The following is a 21127-nucleotide window of genomic DNA, read 5'->3' on the forward strand; positions in this document are numbered from 1 at the left end:
AATAGGAGAAAAAAAAACTACGAAAAGAAACCAACTTGACTTACAATAAAACTACACTCATGTTTACTGTATTTATTCTAACAAAAGACGAAATCAAGTTGGTGGCTAACATCAGTCCAGCAGCTTCTGCCTCTATACATTAAACAAAATGTAACAAATAACCCTAAACAAATTACAGAGCAATAACTGCCAATGAGCAGCTAACAGCAGTTAGCAGAGGCTAACGATAACACATTAATAATGATAACAGTTAAAAACGTATACAAAACATAGCAAACTTACTCACGAAACACTGTTAGATCAATTCTGTCTAAAAATACATGTTAAAATGCAATAATTGTAAAGAAAACAGAGTTAATCCTAATAGTGCCACAGTTACCAACGGCAACAGGAAAAGGGGGCGGAGCTGTCAGATACTGGTTGCTATGGTAACCACCAACCGTCAAGAGCAGCGTAACGGAACTTAATAAACCGACAATAAAAGTCTGGAGAAACAACTTGTTGACTAAACAAAACAACTTCGGAGAACAAATAAACAAATTTTGACAAACGTCACATCCACTGTACTGTTAAAATAAAATCCTGTCACACACACTTCGTCTCCAACCTTTTGATTTGGCAGAAATCCTCACAAAGGTTCGTTTTTCCCTTTAATTATGAGGGAAGCAGTCAGACACGCTGACAGCAGCAGCTGATGTTTTATTCAGTCGTTTTTCTCAGCCACATTTAGATCCAGTTTGGTTTTATAACATATAGAAAAGCTCAGCTGAAGAAAGAAGGAAGTTTTAATGGCTGTTTCTGCCGCTGCAGAGCGGCACACACATGGGAAACCTCCAACAGGTTGAAAGGTCAACACAGGGAGATATAAGCTTAGAGTCCATTAGTGGATTATAACCATAAACACTCGGCGGCTCCTGCATCTCCCTTGGATTAAAGAGAGAGAGAAACACGGAGAGGCAGGCAGGCTGCATGACAGGGACTGGAATCTGAAGCAAACTGCAGAGACGTGGAACGCTGAAGGAGCTGCGATCGACCCGAACTCTGAGATCTGAGGTGATCTTCCTCACCTGGAAGCTGCGGACGGTAGGTTGGCTCAGAGATTTAATCTGGAATATCACAGGAGTGACAGATTGGGAGCAATGCTGCCTTGCAGAAGGTTCTGGGTTTGAATCCCAGCCTCTAGTCTTCCTGCATGGAGTTTGCATGTTCTCCCCGTGCATGCATGAGTTCTCTCTGGGTACTCTGGATCCCTCACACAATCCACAAACATGACTGCTAGGTTAAACCACAAAATCCTACCAAGTATATTTGGTTATAATTATAAGTTATTATATTACACTGGCAGATTATTTCACTTATAATTAGAACTTTTTCTTCAATATTAAGGAATTACTGACTTAAAACAAGAACCTGTTTCTTGCTGAAATGTTACTTGTTTTATTTAAAGTGTACTCACTAAAAATTAGGACAAAAATACTATGTAAGATTTAGTGTTTTGCAGTGTAATTGGTTTTAGCTGAGTGTGTCCATGTGTGATGAATTGAACCCGTCCACAGTGTTTAATTATTGATAAAGACTCTGCAAGGATAAGTGCATATAGATAGTGAATGGATGGAGTTTTATGTTTGCATTCATCTATTAAATTTGCACAAACTGATCAAAAAAGGTGAAAAATCACTTGTATAAATCAATATTTAAGTAGGTTTCTCTTATTTTCTCATATTTCTTGCTTTTCTAGTTCCTCATTTGATCCAAAAAGCAGGTAAAATCTAGTCAGTTGCTTTTCATGTTGCCATCCCTGTTTACTGTTGTGTAAGTTTAATTCAGTTATGGTCCATCCGTGTGTGTGTGTGTGTGTGCGTGTGTGTGCCTGCGCAGGAAGCATGGACGTGGACATGGAGGGGATTATCCAGTGCATCAAGCAGGGGGACGAGGACGGCGTTCAGATGCAGCTGCAGCAGTTCAACAAAGAGGTAACGCCGCCACAGAGGGCCGCCGATTCCTCATGCATGAGTGATTTCTGATAAAAAAGCCTTTATTTTTATTGTGTGACTGTGTTGATCTGCAGTACGCCCAGTGCTTCTTCTTTGATGCAGATGAGCGGGAGAGGAGGAGGGTGAGTTCCTGCTGCGCCTGGAGAAAGTTTCGGCTCACATCCTTCAGTTAATCGCTCTCCACCTCCACCTCCACGCCGTCCTCGCTCCCCCGCCTCCACCCCACAGTCTGGCTGTGATTAGTAATTCTGCTGCATCAGTCGTTCCTGATCCTCTGCCTGCTCAGGCAGATTGAGTTCAGATGCAGCCACTGCAGACCTGTTGGATTAAAAAGGAGTTTTCAGGGATTTCAGTTTAGGTTCAGGTCCTGAAAATAATGTGTTTTAAGCAGAGGTGTCAAAAGTATTCACATTCAAGTCACGTGTTTCAAACTCGAGGCTCGTGGGCCAAATCCAGCCCGCCGTAGCTTTTTATGTGGCCCTCTAGATTCTAGACTAAACACTACATGTGCTTAAACATTGTTATAAATCAAATTAATGCCGTTTTCATTTGTTTACTACCAAATTCTATCAATCAGTCCCTCCAGTGGAAAATCAACAAATCCCCCGCACTTTTAAGCATCTTGATTATACTTTTCAACTACATAGGTTGCCATTTTTCACCTGTGCAATATTTTGCTACTTTTCTAGCATCCTGCACCAGGAAGCTGTGCTGCATAGCTGACTCTCCCTTATCTATAGACCAGAAATAGAGCTCCAGTTTTAACTGTTATTTTTACAGTCACTGCTAATAAAAGCTTGTTTTTTTACTTTGTTGCTTTTAGATTGTAAATGTTTAGTCCCTGGTTTCTGGCAGCCACCTACTTTTCATGTTAAAGTATAATTTAGCTTTTATAAGATATTTTAGAGGACATTCTTTGCTGTTCTTTTTTGATATATTTTCTCCTTTCCTCTGTTGCTGCCTGTAAAAATTGATTATTTGATTCTCCAGCAAAGAAAACTAGAGGAGGTAAAGTTCTGCCAAAGTTTAATTCCTGCAGTTTTGTGGAAACTAAAAGTTGGAAAAATGTGTTTTATTTATTCTTTCCACTGTTTTATCAGTTCAGGAAGAATAAAGTGAGGGACTTTGCTGATTCTGACTCCGACATTGACGACTTTGAGCAGGAAGATCGAGGCCTGATCCTCAGACAGGTAACATCTGATGAGCAGCACCAAACACATTTATGGACTATTTATGTCAAACACCTAAAAAAGATTTCTAAAAAAAAGTTTTCATTATTGCATACAGTCTATTGTTAAGAAATCCACAATGTCAAGTGCAAAATATTTTTTTATATATTTTATATTTAAAAAATAGAAAAAGATAAAAACTTTTTTACAGTTATTGAATTATTTTTTTTTATTTAAAAATACATTTTTAAATGATTTTGTATCACCCAGCTGTGTCACAACATTTAAAAAAAAAAACTAAATTGTATTTATATTTTTAGGACTTAGAATAAAGATAAAAGAGGATACATATATATATTTTAAAAAGCACATAGATTGTAAACTAATTTTTAAAACATTACTGGTAGTTTTTCTGTCATTTTTTGTTAAATTAAGAGCAGAATTATTTTTTTTAATTGTTAAAAACCTGCTTTTGTTATTATATTTGCATTTTAAAACATCAACTGGTTCTTTTTAAGTTTTAGAGTCTTTAAGAGCCACTTTGTGGCTGCAGAACAGATGAATAAAGACTGTCTGGCGTACAGCAGTCATGCCTCTGGTGCCGGAGAGTCAAACTCATTTTCATTTTGGGCCAAATCAAGGGCCGGCTGTGCCAGAATCTATTGATAAAACCCATAAACTGTTAAAATATCAATAAATAACTGTTTCTTAAAATTAAATTATATTGAACGTCTCTCCAGGATTTTATGATTGTTTTTGTGTATTTTTGCAATCAAAATCACAGATTTTGTGGTACTAATTTAGAAATGTTTGTAAGGAAGTTTTATGATATTTGTGCTCATTTATGATGCTAAATGTGACTTTTGTTAATCGCCGTAACTATCACAGACTACAACTTGACATCAAGTGAGGCTGATGCAGCAGTCACTTAAACCCAAAGATTTTGGCCAATTTGGAGAAAAATTTGCATTAAATCTATAAAAAAAAATTTTGATTTTGTGTGAATTTTGCATGACTTTTGTAGATTTGCAAAAGAAAACTGCTACGGCGGGCCAGATTTGGCCCCCAGACCTTCAGTTTGACACCTGTGCTGCAGTGGTTCTTGTATCAGGATGTCAAGTTTGTCCAATATTTTGAAGTTTCCATCTCTGTTAACAAATGTTTCCGATTCCTGGCCCTGTTGATGTTTTTCTGTCTCCCTCCTCAGAATCTAGCCGTCGTCATTGTGAGGTTCATGAGGTCAGGAGTGAAGCGCAGTCTGCTGAGAGTCTCTCTGCACTCACTAAGGATCCTGACCAGGGACAAAAAGATCCTGGGCCATCTGGTGACTGACGGCACTCTGCTGACTTTGGCCAAGTTGGCTGGCCTGACCACAAACGACGCCAGCGAGGAAGGCAACGACCCCGACTCTGATTTCTACGACAACATCATGGCCTCCCTCGCCGAGGCCAAACTGCTGCAGGGCTGCACAGAAGAGGACGGCGGCGAGGGCGAGGCCCTGGACCCCACTGAGGAGTTTCCTGCAGTGGACGAGGACTCCAGGAGCGTCAACAGCGGCGGCGACCTGGACAGCAACAGCTGGTTCGGCAGCCACAGGACCAGCATCAATGAAATGCACAGAGGGAGCATCCATCAGAAGGCGCTGGAGCGGGGAAGGAGAGACCGCAGAGAGAGCAAGATGGAGGGGGAAGGAGAGGTGGAGGAGGAGGAGCAGGGGGAGGAGGCGCTGAGGAAGGAGGCCATGAAGGTTCTGTGCAACGTGGTGTACAACAGCACCTGGGCTCAGGAGAGGTTCAGCGCGCTCAGGTGGGTCCAACGCTAACTTCAAAAACGAAAATTATTTATATACAACCGCCATCTCAAAAACAAGACGAAAAGTTTCATAGCATCTCATTAATTCATCATGCACACTGGGCGAATGTCCGCTAATAGTAGCGCTAATGTTTCATTCAGCGCACTTTCCTTCCCCTACATTTATATTTACAAAGTCTAAACTTTCAATTGGATAAAGTTGGACATCTGTGTTGAGGTTTTGATTATCAGCTGTTTAAAAGTATTTATGACAGTTCATCTTCCTCTCTACGGTTTTTTAAAAATAAAACTTTACTGAGCAAGTGGCAAGTGTACAAGAGGTGTACAGAAAAATAAAACACTTGCAGGAAAAAAAAAACAACCAACAACCAGGGGTGTTAATTAAACACTGACAGTTTTAAATCTACCAGAGATGTAATTAAACGTTTTCCCGCTTATGGTTTCAGGCTTCTGAGCGGCCTCATTGAGTGTCTTTCCTCCAGTGTAAGCTGGTCGTCTCCCTCCAGTGTTCAGTTTTACGAGCTTCGCCTCATGTTCCTCATCACCGCCCTGAGACCCGAACTCAGCATTCAGCTCAAACAGGTACATCCGTTTATGTAAAAGCACCCGAAGACGCGGAGTATGTCAAACAAAACCACAGACATCAGAACAGACGCCTCATGGACCGCTCTCACCTGTTGTTGCTGACGAGATTTAGGGCGGCCATCTTGGAGCGGTCGGCCGCTCCACTCAGCGTTATGTGTTTGGCAGCACAATGACGTATCAGCGCATTTAATTGATCATAAGATGATTTTTTGTTACTGGAAACCTTATTCAAACAGCTGTCAAGCCACATTTATAAACAACTCAAGTCATTTTGTGTCCTTGAAGATACAAAACGACCAAAACAAGACCAGAAGAAAATCAGCAGGCCGGAAGTTCGACCAGACGAGACTTTTTCCTGCATGGAGAAACTGAAGATCTGTTTTTCTTGCTGTCACGAAGATCAAACCCACTACATTTATGTAGCTCAACATGTCTCATGCATGCAGTGAATCCAAGATCTGTTGTGGTTGCTGTGAAAAAAGATCAGGCCACCTATGTTTATTTAGTCTACTGTGTTTTTCTAAAACTTCACAAATTATGCAAATTGGTAAAAAGTAACCTTAAGCAATGCCTCGTATTGAGGATTCTTGTGACAGTGGACATGAGAACTTCCCAGTTTAGCCTGCAGGGGGAACGCAAACCCTGTGGCCCGCCAAGCTTTTAAGACCCTGGGGAAACCCTGACTTCTGTCTCTATTTCTAAGTAGTCTTCAGGCTGCTCTGGGTCCGATCCCTCCCCTAGGAGCTGCAGACCCCACCCAGATTCATGGAGCCCCTGACAGCTCCGAGGACCTCACTCAAACCCCTCCAGCCCACGGAGGGGAAAAATAAAACCAGACACTGTTACTAACTGATCAGGAGAGGCCTGAAGGTGGCAGTCTAGAGTTAGATCTGGCAGCTGTCAATGTGTTGGTTCTGTTGGAGGAGAAAACACCAGACCAGTCAATATGTGTTTTTCTTGTGTGCAGCGAAACCAAGATTTGTTCTTGTTGCTGTGAAAATGAATGAGGCCACCTACATTTATGTGTTTTTCTAAAACTGCCCAAATTATGCAAATTGGTTAAAGACAACCGGAAGCAATGCCTCATACTGAGGATTCAAATGGTGACAGTGGAGAGGAGTAATTTCCGTTTAACAGGAAGACTTCCTAACAAAGCCAACACTGCACCAATTATTTAAATTCGTTAAAAGAAATCTTAGGCGTTTCCTCCTATTGAGGATCCATGAGGTGATTGTCAGGTTAAGACTACCAAAGAAAGCCAACATTGCGCCATGTATTTAAATTTGATCAAAGAAAGTTAGTTACTTTAACCTCTTATGACCATAATTGTAACTGGGCCACCTGGTATTTTTTATTTTATTTTATGGCTGTAAAATTCTCAAAAATTTTGCACTGAGTCTGTACTTTTGCTCTTTTTTCCAGAACGTCAGCTTTCAGTATCTCATAGTTATTTAACATTTGTGTCTATTAAAAATTGTGACAAACAGTTTAAAGAGAAAACAAAAATGGGAAATTTAAAGGTTTATTACTGAACAAGAACTTAAGGATGACAGTGGCAAACAATTTCAACTTTTATTTATATTACATAAATGCAGAGAAAACTGTGAATGCACCTCTGAATGGTAAATGAACAGGTTTACTCTGTGAGACGTTCAGGTTTAGCTAACCTCCTTCAGGGTTCCTCACTCTCTCTCCATTTTCCTCCTCCAGGAGGGAGGCGTTCCCATCCTCACAGCAGCCCTGGAGAGCTGCCTGGAGGTGCAGTGGAAGGAGCAGTACGAGTGTGTGCTGGAGCCCGCAGCACCACCCATCTCTCTGGAAGCCTCGCAGCGCATCGTGGAGATCCTCAAAATCCTCTTCAACATCACCTACAGCACCCACAAGCAGGAGCCAAGCGAGGTCAGACACTGTGCGGGTTAAAAGGAAGGGGGAAGTGTGTATTTAAGGCTTTTTTGGGAATATTTTAAAGCTCTGCAGATATATTATGATTATATATATCTGTGGTCAGATTTTTGTTCTGTTTTTATGGTTTACTTTTAATTATTTTTTAATCAAGATATTGCAACTTTTTACCTTTCAGTTGCATCTTACACGTAAAAGTTTGTTTCTAGAGAGAGAGAGAAATGAGTTGTTGGGTTGTCCGTGCAGGACGACGCGACTCTTTACCGACACCTAGTGGCCATTCTGCGCCTCTGCTTGATGAGGAAGTGTTTGCTGCCTGAGGACACGGACGAGCTGCAGGGGTGAGGAGAAATGTCCCAGCTGCTCCCAAAATAAATAAATGAACAAATAAATAAAATAGGACGGACGTTTTTATGTACAGCACAGATATGAACAAGTTTGGTGAGAGAAAGTTTGTATCTAAAATGATCTGACAAATGCTTTCTAAACAGTTACTAATTATCAGAAATAGCATAGCACGTTTATTGTTAAAACATTTTTTTTAACTAAATACATATAGTTAAAAGTATACAACAATTTCCAGATTTATCTCACATTACATAATATGCAACGTTTTGCATAATTTTTGATAAATATCTTTGACGGAAAATATTTTCTTGCATTTAAAGAACCATATTTTTATTTTAACTTTTTGTTTTTAATGGTTTTAAAACAAAGAAAGATGAAAAAAATCTTTGCAATGATGTGGTAAGAAACATTGTGTTGATATTTGTGGAAAATGCTATAAAAATAATTTGTTTCCTCTAAAGTTTATATATTTGTTACTAATATTTGTGCGCTTGAAATTGAAGTTAAAATTCTTGTTTGGACACAAAACTTTCATAGTTTCCACCCTATGACATAAAAATTACCTACAAGTTTTGCTAGTTGTCTTAGAGTCATTGTTTTGTAGATACTTTGTGCTATAATGTTTTTTTATTCCATCAAAAAAAATCCATCAAACTGTTAAAACCTGCATTTGTTAATATATTTTTATTTAAACAAATTAGTTGGTTCTTTATTACTTTTTATCAAAGTTATTAAGCTCGGTTAATTAGAAACGTGGAAAGCCATATCATCATTTTTCCTCCACTTAAATATATATTGCTTCACTTTGCATTGTTTTGTTTTTATTATAACTTGAAAAAATTAGTTCAAACGTCGTGGAGGTTTTTAAAGGCCGACTTTGAGAGCTGAATCTCACTTTTCTGTCAGTTTATTCAGAAACGGATCAACAAAAAGAAACTCCTGGTTTAATAAGCCTTGTGCTTCACTCTGTCGTTGCAGTCACACAGTGAACCTGCTGACGGCGCTTCCTCTGCAGTGTCTCAATGTGCTGCTCACGGTGCCGCTGGAGCCCGAATCCAAGCAGAGTCTGGGGGTCAACATGGACTGCGTCCACACGCTGCTGACCTTCATGGAGAGGCGCCTGGAGGCGGTGAGGGAGGGAGCGTTCCCGTTTTAAAGTTTGTTTTCTTTCTTGTGAACATGCAATCAACTGTCTCTGTTCTTCTCAGGGAGATCGAGTCAAAGAGAAACTGACGCCGATCCTCAACCTGCTGACAGAGAGCTGCAGGGCGCACAGAGAAACACGCCTGTACATCAGGAAACATGTAACGTCACATGAAAATCGACTCACACTAACATGCTAATTGCCCCACCCTGCAAAAACACAAAATCTTACCAAGTAATTTTGGTTTAGTTTCTAGTGCAAATATCTTAGCACACTTGGAATAAGAGAAACTAACTTGGAAGCAACTTTCCAGCAATATATGTTTGTTTTGAGTAAACAATTCCTTAATATTGATGAAAAATTGCTCGTTCTATTGGCAGAGAAATTGACTTAACATGGAAAAAAATGTCTTACTAGTTAAATAATCTGCTACTGAAACCAGAACTTTTGCATTAATGTTAAGGACTAATTTACTTAAGACAAGCCTCTAGATTAGCGGTTCTCAACGTGGGCGGTACCGCCCCCCAGCGGGCGTTCAGAGGACGGCAGGGGGCGCTGGCGGACATTTTTACAAATTCCTTTTGGGGGCTGGGATTCCTTTGGGGGGCGTTTGATCGAAGGTAAACTTTACACCTTATATGCACAACAATGCCAGTTTAGACTTTGAGCAACTTGGTAAAACTGTATTGTGTTACATTAAATCATGCTTGGCTGCAACTGTATCGATGGCAGCTCTTCTTCTTCTCTTCAGTGTTTGTAGCTTTTGGCGCAGCTCCGCTCCTGCTACTAGTAGCTTCACCGCATCAGTTCAGCGTTACACCGGCTGATGACGTTGCTGTGATTCACTTTGTCTGGTATTTTTGTACATATGTTTTGGCAGTTCTGTGATCATGTTAAGCAGCAACTTATATTAAAAAGTGTTTTATTTCCGTCTGGATGCTGCCCGCTTCCATGAAGGACAACAGAAAATCGCTCTTATAAACATGTAATTACTAAAATCACGAGACCCTCATTTTGTATCCCTCTGAAAAATGAACCCATTTAAATAAAGAAATCCCTCCATGGTGATATCACGATAGAGAGCGTTTTTTCCATTGATTGGCTGCTGTTCGGCCTACAGATTTTAACTTGAATGTTCATTGCATTTTTCATAGACGCCTGTGAAAATAATTTCTATTCCCATGGCTTCTTTGTTCTCTGGGAAATTATTTTTGATGATAAATACAGAAACAAGCATAAAAATCTAAACATCTACAATAGTGATAGTAATATTAATGATAAAATAATAGTCAGTGTAAAGTAGCCTGCAAATTCTTTGGTGGGGGCAGTGAGGGACCTGGATGATGGCTAAAAAGGTTGAGAAACACTGCTCTAGATCTTACTAAAAATGACTTTTAAGTTAGTTTTGTCTTAATTCAGATGTACTAAGATATTTGCACTAGAAACTAAACTAAAATTATTTGGTTTTTGCAGTGCAGAAATTGAGATAAACAATAATAATATTGTAATTTTGAGACCTTTTCCAGCTAATACAACAACAACAACAATAATAATAATAATAATAATAATAATAATAATAATAATAATAGTGGCATATTAATGTAAGTAGACCCTCCAAAAGATCAGAAAAACTTTAGTTTCTAAACAACAGTTAATACTGGAACTGGAAAATATTTTAAATAGCCAATATAAATACATAAAACAACTAAAAACAGCAATAATTGTAATGGATTATGAAGAAAACACGTAAAAGTGCAAGTTAGGACTTTGGTAAAAAAAAAAAAACTTACTACTTTGTACTGTTTGCTTTACAATGATAGATATGATGGTTTTGTGTTTTTCTTTCACCACCTTTGATTGAAGAAAAACTGGAAAAACAAGAGTTTCATGGTCCTGACTTCCTCTCCCATGTGTCTTTGCCAATACTTTGCTTTTGTTTCCACTTTGAAGTTGAGATCCATTGATTCTGTGTCTGTATTTGAACCTTTCTGTGTTTTCCTGCCGTCAGATCCTCCCTCCTCTGAGGGATGTGTCACACAGACCGGAGGATGGGGACACTGTGAAGAGTCGCCTGGTTCGTCTCATGACTCACCTGGACACCGACCTCAAACACTGCGCCGCCGACCTCCTGTTTGTCCTCTGCAAGGAGAACGGTAAACCTTTGTTTGGATCTGAAAAGTCTTGTCCTAAAGAAAAAATTAATACAGTTTTTAGAGAGTCTGCTGCTCCTCTTTGGTTTCAGTGCGGCGTTTTGTGAAGTACACTGGCTACGGCAACGCGGCAGGGCTGCTGGCCACCAGGGGGCTGCTGGGCGGCCAGAGAGCCGTCTCCGACGCCCAGTACTCCAGCGACTCGGACTCGGACACCGAGGAGTACCGGCAGATGAAGGACCGCATCAACCCGGTGACGGGGCGGGTGGAGGCGGAGCAGTCGAACCCGATGGAGGGCATGACGGAGGAGGAGAAGGAGGAGGAGGCCAAGAGGCTCATCATGCTCTTCAACAAGCTGTCCAAGTAGGAAAAACAACTTTAGCGTCAGAATGACAGAACTGCTACATTCTCAGTCACGTTTCTGTCGTTGGGTTGCAAATTATCTCTTTATTTTCCTTAAATGGTAAATGTATCACTCAAGAAAACATATTTATTCTCTAAAATCTAAAACTAGAAATAAAATCCTGCTTTTTTTTCACAATAAAAGAAACACATTTATATCGTATTTTTTAGTAAATGGCGCTTTATAAAGCTTGACAAATTTAATTGATCTCAAGCTCTTTGGGCTGTGAAGCTTTTTCATCTCCTGACAGAAAACAAAGCATAACCGCCATTTCCTCTACATGATTGATCCGCGTGTTGATCTGCTGTTTGCAGAGAAAACATCATCCAGCCGATGGGAGTGGATGAAGAGGGGAAGCTGGTCCCGATGGCGGGTCTGGAGGAAGCAAAGTCCGAGTCGGAAAACGAGGCAGAATCAGACAAAGACGACTGAAACACGACAACCTCATGAATCCACTTTATTGATTTGGTTTTGTAAACATTTAATTTCTCCAGTTTGGTCGGTACAGGAATGGGATGCTCTGTTTGGAACAACAGAGGACAAAAGATGAAATTGTTTGTCAGTGACGGATGGATAAAGAGGATTTAAAGAAACAAGATGTAGAGCACCTTTCACATTGGTCTGACTTCAGATTTCACTTCTTATTTGTGTTCTAGTTCCTGAGAAGAAATCAGTTTCGTTGTGATTATGACATCAGTGTTTTATTGCAGTTTGTTCTCTGTGTATTAAAAAGATGGCACTTTCTAAAGTTATCCAGTATTTCTTGATCAGCCAAGATTACAAACATGAGATGAAGTTTACAGCTTGCAGCAATTATTTAATGTAACAGGACATCATGGAGCACAGATGAATATAAAACTGCAGCATGTTTTGAAAACACATTGAGACAAATTCACATTTTGAGACAATCCCACATTGAAATAAAAGAACAATCGTCAAATGTACCACTGTTGCCTGTTGATGCATATTCAGCACACAGCAAGGCTAATATTAGAAATGTGCCGCCCCCAAGTGGCCTGAAGCCTAAATTAGTTAAATTTCACAGTAAATTCAAATGGACAGTAATGAAGCATTTTCTAATCCGTTCTTATGGGTTGAAAAGACAATCTGTCAATTTTTTATTAGTTATTCATGACATCCTGTTTCCATCATGTTGAAACATCATATGACAATTCAAAATGGGAAAAATAGAAGAACATGGCATTTAATAAATGCAGATGTGAAACAAGAAATGACATAAGAAAAGGGAAAACAGTTAATCCGTAGTTTAAAAAATTAAAACAAGAAACAAGAACAAATGGATCCAGATGAAGACTAAACTCAGATGAAAACATTTATTTTCTGCAGTAAATAAGATCATAATCAGGACAATATAATCACCTATGAGTGAATTAGAATCTGTGGTGGATGTTTTCATTGCAAGAAATTATTTTAAACCTCCATATTTTTGAAGGAACTCAAATAAGTTTTACAAATTATGCATTTTGTGTATTGAAATCCAAAGATAAAGGAGAAAAACAAACATATTTGTTTGTTTTTCAAACAAACAAATTGTAATACTTTGTTGCATTACAAAGTAATGCACAAAGTAATAACTTTGTGCATTACTTCGTATTACTTTGTGCAAAGTAATGCACAAAGTAAGTGCATTACTTTGTTCAGTCCCAGCTAACGCAGCGACAATGTGGTGATTATTTCTGCAGGATCTGTTTGGGGTCAAATAAAAACATAATAAACTGAGATGTCCTCACATTGAAAGAGGGACAAGAACAAACTCATCAGTAAAGATCCATCATTTCCTCGAGTGACATCTGCAGTTCCACAGACCGCAGGGAGGAGGCGCCACACTCAACAGCTGCGTTCTTCAGAAGCTCCATTGAAGTGGGAACCACCTGAGAGAGAAGAAAGGAGACGAATCAAACTCATGATCCTGACAACTGAAAGGATTTACGTTCAGTCATTTAAAATGAAAGCCTCCCTTCACCTCCACCATGATGAGCTTTTTCTCCCAAGGCTTGTTTTCCGGGTCAGGCCACTTTTCCCCGAGACAGAAGAACATGGAGGACGCTGGGGATTCCTTCCCATCAAAAAAGTCCATTAATCCTACAGGAAATAACAGGTAACATGCTGCATATCTAGTCACACACAGGCTCCCTTAAAGGCAGATGTTTCCGTACGCACCTCGGATGAAGTCCTTCACCTGGTAAAGAGGTTCAGGATTCAGTTTAGAAATCTCGCGCGGCTGCCTGCTGCTGTCAAACTTGGAGAAGCTCCAGTAGGCTTTGACGTCGCCGCGCCGCTGGCCGTAGATCACGTGCTGCGACATGCCCACATCCAGGCTGCCCAGGCTGTCCAGGATCCTTTGGGTCAGAGAGGCTTGGATTTGATCCAGGATGCCAACCGGGCGCGGCAGAGAGACGATGCAGAGGCCCGTCTCATGATCCAAAGCTGCATCGTTTAGATCAGGCCTGACGTGACGATGAGACGGAAGAAGAAGAGTGGGGTGAAGAGCCTTAAAGGTGACCTGTAGCGCTTCTGAGAACAGGTTAGCATAGATCTGTGGGTGATGCAAAATCATTCTTAGATGAGGAGATTTCAGTCTGCTCAGTTCTGCCTATTTTAGTTGTTTTAGAGCGTCTTGTCACTTTAAATCCAAGTAAGTTGCTCCTGGCCTGAAGTCAACGTTTACACTCACAAGTGAAAATAGCTGCAATCAGATGAACCATTATACGACCATACATCTTTGAAAAGCTTTAGTAGAGCCTCCTGCACAATCAGCAAGTGGTTTCTGGATGCTAAGTCAACAACAAAACACTCGTCTTTTCCAGCAGCCATTTTAAAAAACACAGTGATAAAACTAGCTGACCAAACGCAATGGAGCTCCACTTCGGTTGCTAGGTGATGGGCAGTGCCTGATGACCTTTGATCTTCTGAGATTAAAAGTCAGAATTCTGACTTTTATAAATGAAGGGTTATTTCTGAGTGAATGAATCAAGGTTTGGCTGAAATTTTCCTGCATGTTTTCCTGATTCGTGTTGGAACATTGAGCAACTCAAACATTGTCTCCTTCTTGATACCTGTAAACTAAGCGAAGTCCAGCTTCGTTGGGAACCTCCTGCTCAGAAACCTTCACCCCTCTGTAGAACACAGCCACCCTGAAATGAGTCTCTGGAGACGCACAAAGAGAAGAATTACAGCAAAAAAATAAACTAAATTAGTCAATTACAATTCTGACTGTTTTGTGTCTAAATCCAAATAAATAACTAAACATTCTTAGGATTATCTCAGTTATGTTGTTAGTATATAAAAACAATTACTAAACTGTTTCTTTCCTTGTTATACCTTTTCTTTGTTTAATTTGTTTTGTGTTTTTCCACTAATGTAACGTACCGTAACATGTATCATGTACTCTGATGTAAAATTAATTAATATATATATGGAGAGCGACACAGAGAGAGAGAGAAAGAGAGAGAGAGAGAGAGAGAGAGAGAGAGAAAGAGAGAGAGAGAGGTTGCACTTTATTACAAATCTGTGCAGTTTCAATATTAAGAAGTTTGCACAGAATCAAGTACTTTAATTGAAATTAAAGCATTTCTAAGGATTTCTGGCACCTGTACAAACTCTGTTATCAGAAACAGGAAGCTGAATTTCCCCAGAAACCTCCATGATGTGCATGTATGTAAACTTCTGGTCGTTTTTCTTGCTTCGTGTCGTTTTTTTTCAGGAATATTTCCTGTGAGAGTGAGTGACTCACTGAAATGATCTCCATCTCTGGTCTGGTTCACCGTTTCTAGGAACTGCGCTGCCTGCTGCCCGTCGCCGTAGCCCACCCCCTCCGCCGCTCCCCCCCCCGCTGGACGTGCCGGTTGCTCTGGCAACCCAGTTTCACGGGCTGCACCCTCAAACATCACTGGATCCTGCTGTTGCCCGGGCAACGGGTGCGCACCAATCACGAGCTGATTCTGCAGCTGCTGTTGCTCAGTAGGAGGCTGAAAGCCTGTGGTGCCCTCTGTGGAAAAGTTGGGTGAAAATGGGAAAGTGTTTTTTTTTTTTTTTTTTGCGGGGAAAGTACCGCTGGTTTGTTTTCTGCTGCAGAGATGAGGAGACTACCTGCTCCAGGGCTGATGTTCAGTCCTCTCAGGCACTCCTGGAGGATATCCTGGCTGCCTGGGCTTTCTGCTGACGGAGACTAATGTGCTTTAATAAAATCAGACAGTGATGGGTGAATCAGAATAAAAGCTCCTTGTTTACCTGCGATCAGAATGTCCTCTGGGTTATAAATAGGTCCAGTAAAGAATGGCACAACCCCACTCTAAAAATCACAGAAATATCTCAATAAATTCAGTCATTTTGCTGCAACTAATCATTAATTCATGCATCACGAAAAACTAGGATATGAACAGAAATCTGAGATGGTAATCGAACATTTAAAATCTAAATATAAATGTTCACGTCATTATTTAAGGTCTTGCATTCAATAATTTAAAATGTATGTACAAAGAGAATTTTAGCAAACACTATGCAGAACAGATGTGGAGAAATACAACTTAAAAGAAACTGAAAATTTCAAATTCAGAAAGGCATTTCAGTTAAAAGGATTATTTTGACAGTGAGATAAAATATAAATATTTTTCTGCATTTAAAAGAAATGAGAAAATGATGATGATGAAGCTATATGGGACTAAATGAGCTGATGTTTTTTTGTGTAAGTTTTGTATATTTGGAACATCTTCTGATCTGAAAGCTGATTTTCTTTTCATATGAATGGAGTTTATGCTTCTTTTCATTCACGATTTATATTAGATGAACTGTTCATATTTATTATTGAGTGAATAAAATAAAATGAATGAAATTAGTTTTATGTCTGATTGTGTATTTATTTTATTCTTTATTAATTTATGTACTCTTATAACTTTAACTATTACAAAAAAACAACATGACATACAAGCAATCCGTACTTCAATCTAGTGATGATTATTTGACTTTTTTTTCACTTTTTCTTTCCATGTTGTGGTCTCTTATGTCCTTGTGTGTTAAAATTCAAAGTCCATAAATAAAGTTGGGGTGGAAAACACACACACACACACGCACACACACACACACACACGCATTGCATCATTGCGTACCCCCTGGGGACTGTAGCCGTTCAGAACATTGGCGTCTTCTTGCTCCTGGGATCTAGAGGAAGATCGGGCTTTTGATGGTAAAGAAAAGTAAACAGATTGTTACAGTTTTAAGTTTTATAATCATCAGGAACATTTGGATCTTGACCCCTCACCTCCTGACGCCGACTCCTCCGGCCAGCGGTAGACCTTATGTGGGTTGGCGGCGTCGTTCTTGTTGTCAGACACCATTTTGAAGCCCTTCGCTCTCAGGGCGCTGCGGAAGTTCCTCTTCCAGATGGAGGGGTCTCCCTGAGCCCGGCCGTTCCCGCTCACCTCCGCCCAGGCCTGCAGGGGGAGAAACCAAACACAGACATTTTTACATCTTGTCATTTATCTCCATTGTAGCAAAGATGGAAGGTAAGCAGTCAATGATTTTCAGCCAAATTGATGGAGAGCCAGAGAAAGGACTATATCTCTAAAAATAACTCACTGAATGAATTAAGTTAATGTTACTTAGCATGTTAGTGTAAAACAACATGCTAATGACAGCATTTGAGCTAATTTTGGCTTCTCTACTCCATGTTTGTATTTTAAAATTAAGTTTAAATACAACTGTCATGGCCTAATAATGCAACTGCCATGAATTAATTGATGTTTTGCATAAGGTGGATAATATTTAACGTAATAAACACATTTTTACTCACTGAATCTGTGAATTTCTGACAGAAATGTATTATTTTATGCCTCCTTTTATGAATTTGTTGGAGTGTTTTACAGCCACCAACAGGATTTTTGATAAAGAAAATCATCCCCACAGCATCACGCAGCCACTACTGTGCTTTACAGTAGAGATGATATAAAAAAAGATGTTTTATATATTAAAATACACACAATTACTCTCTATTTTCTGATTAGGTGACTTCTGAAGAAAAACTGCTTGCACTGGTAAAGGTCGTACAGTAGGAGAAAATAACTAGTTTTTAATGACCTTAAAGATGAGAACATCCTCATTGGAGGAGTCCTGCCTCAGCGCGTGCTTCCATGGGATGCAGAACTCGGTTTGCTCAGGGTTGGTCCAATGGACGCCTGGATACCTCTTACTGTCGATGCTGGACTTGAGCCATGGGATCAGCAGAGGTTTTGAGTGAGCCATTTCTGTAAAACCAAAAGAAACAGACGCTGTCAACACCAGGCAGCTTTACAGAATCTGAAATCAAACTTTTAGAAAACACATATCTTCTTCGAAATCTAAGTGCCACAGTCATCCAGATTTTTTCTTGTGTGAGTCGCACACAGATTATAGGGAATTTATCCAATGTTAAAGTGATCCCTGAACTATTCTGGTCCTAAAAACACCCTCAATAAGAGCGGATTTTAACCGTCAACCAGTGGTGGGCTCTGCTAACTAAAAAGCTAGTTGTGCTATTCCTAGAACACTAATTATAAACATTAGTTCTGCTAACGATAAAGCGCTACACCAACACAGTTTAGTGGAAGCAAATGCTAAAGCATTACCTTCAATTTAAAGTATATCTCTTTTAAAGACTACAACCCTCGAGCACCAATTTCATTTTGAAATGCTAATTTACATACATATAAATGGCTTCTGTGTCTGTGGTTTATGTTGTCCCTTTATGTTTCTTGCTTTAAAGTTACTAAATTTATTAGGGCAAAAAGAGCAAACACATGGAGAGGAAATAGAACTGCGGTATAAACAGTCTTCATCCTCTTCAAAATAAGAGCATGAATACAAATGTGCACTTAACAGTTGATTACCAAGTAAATTAAAGCTTCAGAATTTATCTGGGAGATTCATTTAGAGGAAGGTATGTGTGCTACGTGTTTTCAGAGTTAGTAAAAGTGCTAAAGCGCTAAAATTAGCTACATTAGCTAGTAGCGCATTAGCATAAGTTTGTCATCTAATGACAGGAAGAAGCACATTCTTGGCAACTCGCATGACTTGGTAGAGATGCGTTCAAAGTTCGTTAGTCGTTCCTGAGATTTATTTACCTCAATAACCATCTTCCTCCTCCTCTTCCTCACTGTTCCTGGGGCAAAGTGGCAAATCTTTCTTTTTGTTGCCAATTTCTGAATTTTCCTCATCGATAAACACCTTTCTTATTTGAAAGCATGACCTTCATAAAATATCAGAAGGAAATGGATATATGTCTGATATTTAAATAGCAAATAATGTTTTACTAAATAAACATTTTAAAAAGTTAAATATACATATAAAAATTGTCAAATGCGATTATCTTTTCAACAAATTATTTTCGAAGGTGGATTTGTTGATATTTTCTCATTGTCAGAGTGAGTTGCATTTTATATCAGGAAAAAAATAACATAAGAGAAAACTCAAGTACAAACATTTGATATTGAGTGTTTTGTTTGATACAAAAAATTACAAGCATAAAACGGTTTCTGTTTCATTTCTGTTAACAAACTTCATGATCTCGATTGTGTTTTACAAGAATAACAGAAAACAGAAACTAACATTAAATTGCAGCAAAGCAAAGTGCAGTGCAAATATTAACTGGGTTGCTCTGGAAAAAACAAAGAGCCCACTGAAAACCTCCTGGGTTTTCCACCAAATACTGATTTCTGAGTTAAACATTGGTGTTGTTGTTTCTAAATGAATATGAACTTGTTTTCTTTGCATTATTTGAGGCTCTGCCTCTTTTTTATATTCACCGTTTCTCATTTTCTGCAAATAAATACTAAATTTTCGGGGGGCATTTCAGAGACATGTTGTCAGTAGTTCATAGAATAAAAGGACAACATTCATTTTTACTCAAACATAAACAGTAAAATCAGAGAACTGATTATTTTAATTGGTCTCTTAATATTTTCCAGAACTGTATATTCTAATAATAAATCCTGATGCAAGATTTTTTTCACACACTTTATTAGCTTGTACATGAATACATATAATACTTAATATATGGAAAATTGTCAATTTAATATATTAAAAATCACGCAAGCATTTATTTCATAAAATAGTTTAATGCTGCATTTGTCCTTGGTAAATAAAGGTTATAATAAGTTACAAATTAAGAAGAGGTTATATTAAATCCTTCTTTAAATAAAGTCTTGAAAGTGAATCCATGTAGCTGCTTTTCTCCCCACTTCCTCTAAAATATCAGAAATTTCATGAAAAAAAACAAAGAGTTGAGAAATTTGGTAAATATTACAACTAAGAAAGAGGAAACTGACTGAAGTCAGCAAAAGTGTAATAGTTGCATCACGTATTATGATAATAAATAAAGCTGATATAGAATTAAAATACTTAAAATATGCACATCTGATAATGGTAAATAGTGAAAAATGCATAAGGATATCTTATGCATTCTGATGAGGTTTAGCAGAAATTAAAAAACAATAAGCAGGTGATAATCACACTTTTCATTAAGCCTAATTTCTATATTAAAATGTTCTTGCTGTGCTGTAATATTAGAATGTTAAATGCTGTTTTCAGTAGTGCTTAGCAGAAAAACATCAAAATGAACAGAAATAAATGCTTGACAACATCATTCTGTATGTATTTAATCTGTAAAATCTGCTTCACTTTGCAAATAGAGTTACTGACATACATAAACTTTTCAATAATATTCAGTCTTTTTAAATGTATCGTATGTGTACTACCTTTATCTTTCGCCACAATAACAGAATAATTGATCCTCTCGTACCTTTTAGTGATGCAGGTTCGGTTCGTTCGGCTCAGGTCGGTCCAGCGGTCGTTTTCGGAACTCGAAGAGAGAAAAACCAGCTCAGAGGTGGAGACACGGCGGGGGACGGCGACCAGCTGCCCTCCAATCCGAGATGCGGCTGTCTTAAAAGCTGACACCTCCTGATTTCTGACTTTCGGAGCTTCTCACTTCTCGGGAAACTCCGACTGTTTGTTTCGTTTTCCTGATGTGACGTCAGCACGTCGAGCCACGCTTGCCAGGGCAAGACGTGCCTACAAACACTCACGAGACTGGTGCCTACTTCTGAGTACCAGCGTTATGCACTTTGAAGTACGAAGATTTAACAGTATTAAAGTGATTCATTTGTCAGATTGTGTTATTTCACAATAACATATAGCACTTCCCCATAAGTATAAGCGGTTTTAGATATTGAGTAAATTAGTATAAATTTGTTTTACGTTCAAATGTAGCTGTAAAATATTTATCTAGTTAGCTTACTTTTATCAAGTCTTACATCGATAAATGTTCTAAACTGGATTCTATAATCCTCTTTTTGTACATTCACCGTTTTACATTAAAGAAATGCCAAATTTATTCTGCAAGATTTCAGTTGACTTGAGATTATCTGAAAAATGCACGGACATACCGTGCTTAGTAAATGTATTCACACCCTTCAAGCTTTTCACCCTCACTTTGTTACATAAAAACTAAACGATTACATTTATCAAGATTTTTTGTGTAACAGATCTACACAAGGTAGTTTTTCAATTTCTGTAATAAAAAATCTGAAAAGTGTGGTGTGCATTTGTATTCAAACATCCTGAGTACT

The 21127-nt window shown here is 38.8% G+C and overlaps 2 protein-coding genes across 3 annotated transcripts; one reads left to right on the forward strand and one right to left on the reverse strand.

Annotated features, from left to right (window-relative positions):
* The first annotated feature begins 1883 nt into the window (after window positions 1-1883).
* On the forward strand, window positions 1884-12255 carry LOC106907698 (chaperone Ric-8A). Its single transcript, XM_014973524.2, has 13 exons — window positions 1884-1973; window positions 2069-2116; window positions 2985-3002; window positions 3095-3184; window positions 4371-4969; window positions 5422-5557; window positions 7271-7459; window positions 7709-7803; window positions 8789-8939; window positions 9019-9114; window positions 10963-11107; window positions 11197-11467; window positions 11822-12255. The coding sequence occupies exons 1-13, from the start codon at window positions 1884-1886 to the stop codon at window positions 11937-11939; spliced, it is 2046 nt and encodes a 681-aa protein (XP_014829010.2). The 3' UTR covers window positions 11940-12255.
* On the reverse strand, window positions 11949-20530 carry irf3 (interferon regulatory factor 3). Of its 2 annotated transcripts, none has more exons than XM_088000964.1 (11): window positions 20299-20530; window positions 17601-17767; window positions 16786-16957; window positions 16634-16701; window positions 15759-15819; window positions 15618-15683; window positions 15262-15516; window positions 14585-14675; window positions 13689-13975; window positions 13492-13610; window positions 11949-13399 (listed from the first exon to the last, which is right to left on the reverse strand). In XM_088000964.1, the coding sequence occupies exons 2-11, from the start codon at window positions 17763-17765 to the stop codon at window positions 13286-13288; spliced, it is 1398 nt and encodes a 465-aa protein (XP_087857090.1). In that variant the 5' UTR covers window positions 17766-17767; window positions 20299-20530; the 3' UTR covers window positions 11949-13285. The 2 variants fall into 2 exon arrangements, with proteins under 2 accessions (XP_087857090.1, XP_014826696.2); XM_014971210.2 differs by having other exon boundaries at window positions 15618-15686.
* Window positions 20531-21127: the final 597 nt, after the last annotated feature.

The sequence above is a fragment of the Poecilia mexicana genome, unplaced genomic scaffold, assembly GCF_051168715.1.
Source record: "Poecilia mexicana isolate PSO_F unplaced genomic scaffold, ASM5116871v1 scaffold_19, whole genome shotgun sequence".
In the NCBI taxonomy this organism is placed as follows: domain Eukaryota; kingdom Metazoa; phylum Chordata; class Actinopteri; order Cyprinodontiformes; family Poeciliidae; genus Poecilia; species Poecilia mexicana.

Bases quoted from the DNA above. Each gene is read 5' to 3' on its own strand.
- LOC106907698 (XM_014973524.2), top strand. From the start codon at position 1,884: ATGGACGTGGACATGGAGGGGATTATCCAGTGCATCAAGCAGGGGGAC. The intron at 7,804-8,788 runs GTGAGGAGAAAT...CTGTCGTTGCAG, and splicing joins GACACGGACGAGCTGCAGGG to TCACACAGTGAACCTGCTGA. The intron at 9,115-10,962 runs GTAACGTCACAT...TCCTGCCGTCAG, and splicing joins GCCTGTACATCAGGAAACAT to ATCCTCCCTCCTCTGAGGGA.
- irf3 (XM_014971210.2), bottom strand. From the start codon at position 17,765: ATGGCTCACTCAAAACCTCTGCTGATCCCATGGCTCAAGTCCAGCATC. The intron at 15,517-15,617 runs GTAGTCTCCTCA...ACTTTTCCACAG, and splicing joins GAACATCAGCCCTGGAGCAG to AGGGCACCACAGGCTTTCAG. The intron at 13,611-13,688 runs GTGCGTACGGAA...TATTTCCTGTAG, and splicing joins GGTGAAGGACTTCATCCGAG to GATTAATGGACTTTTTTGAT.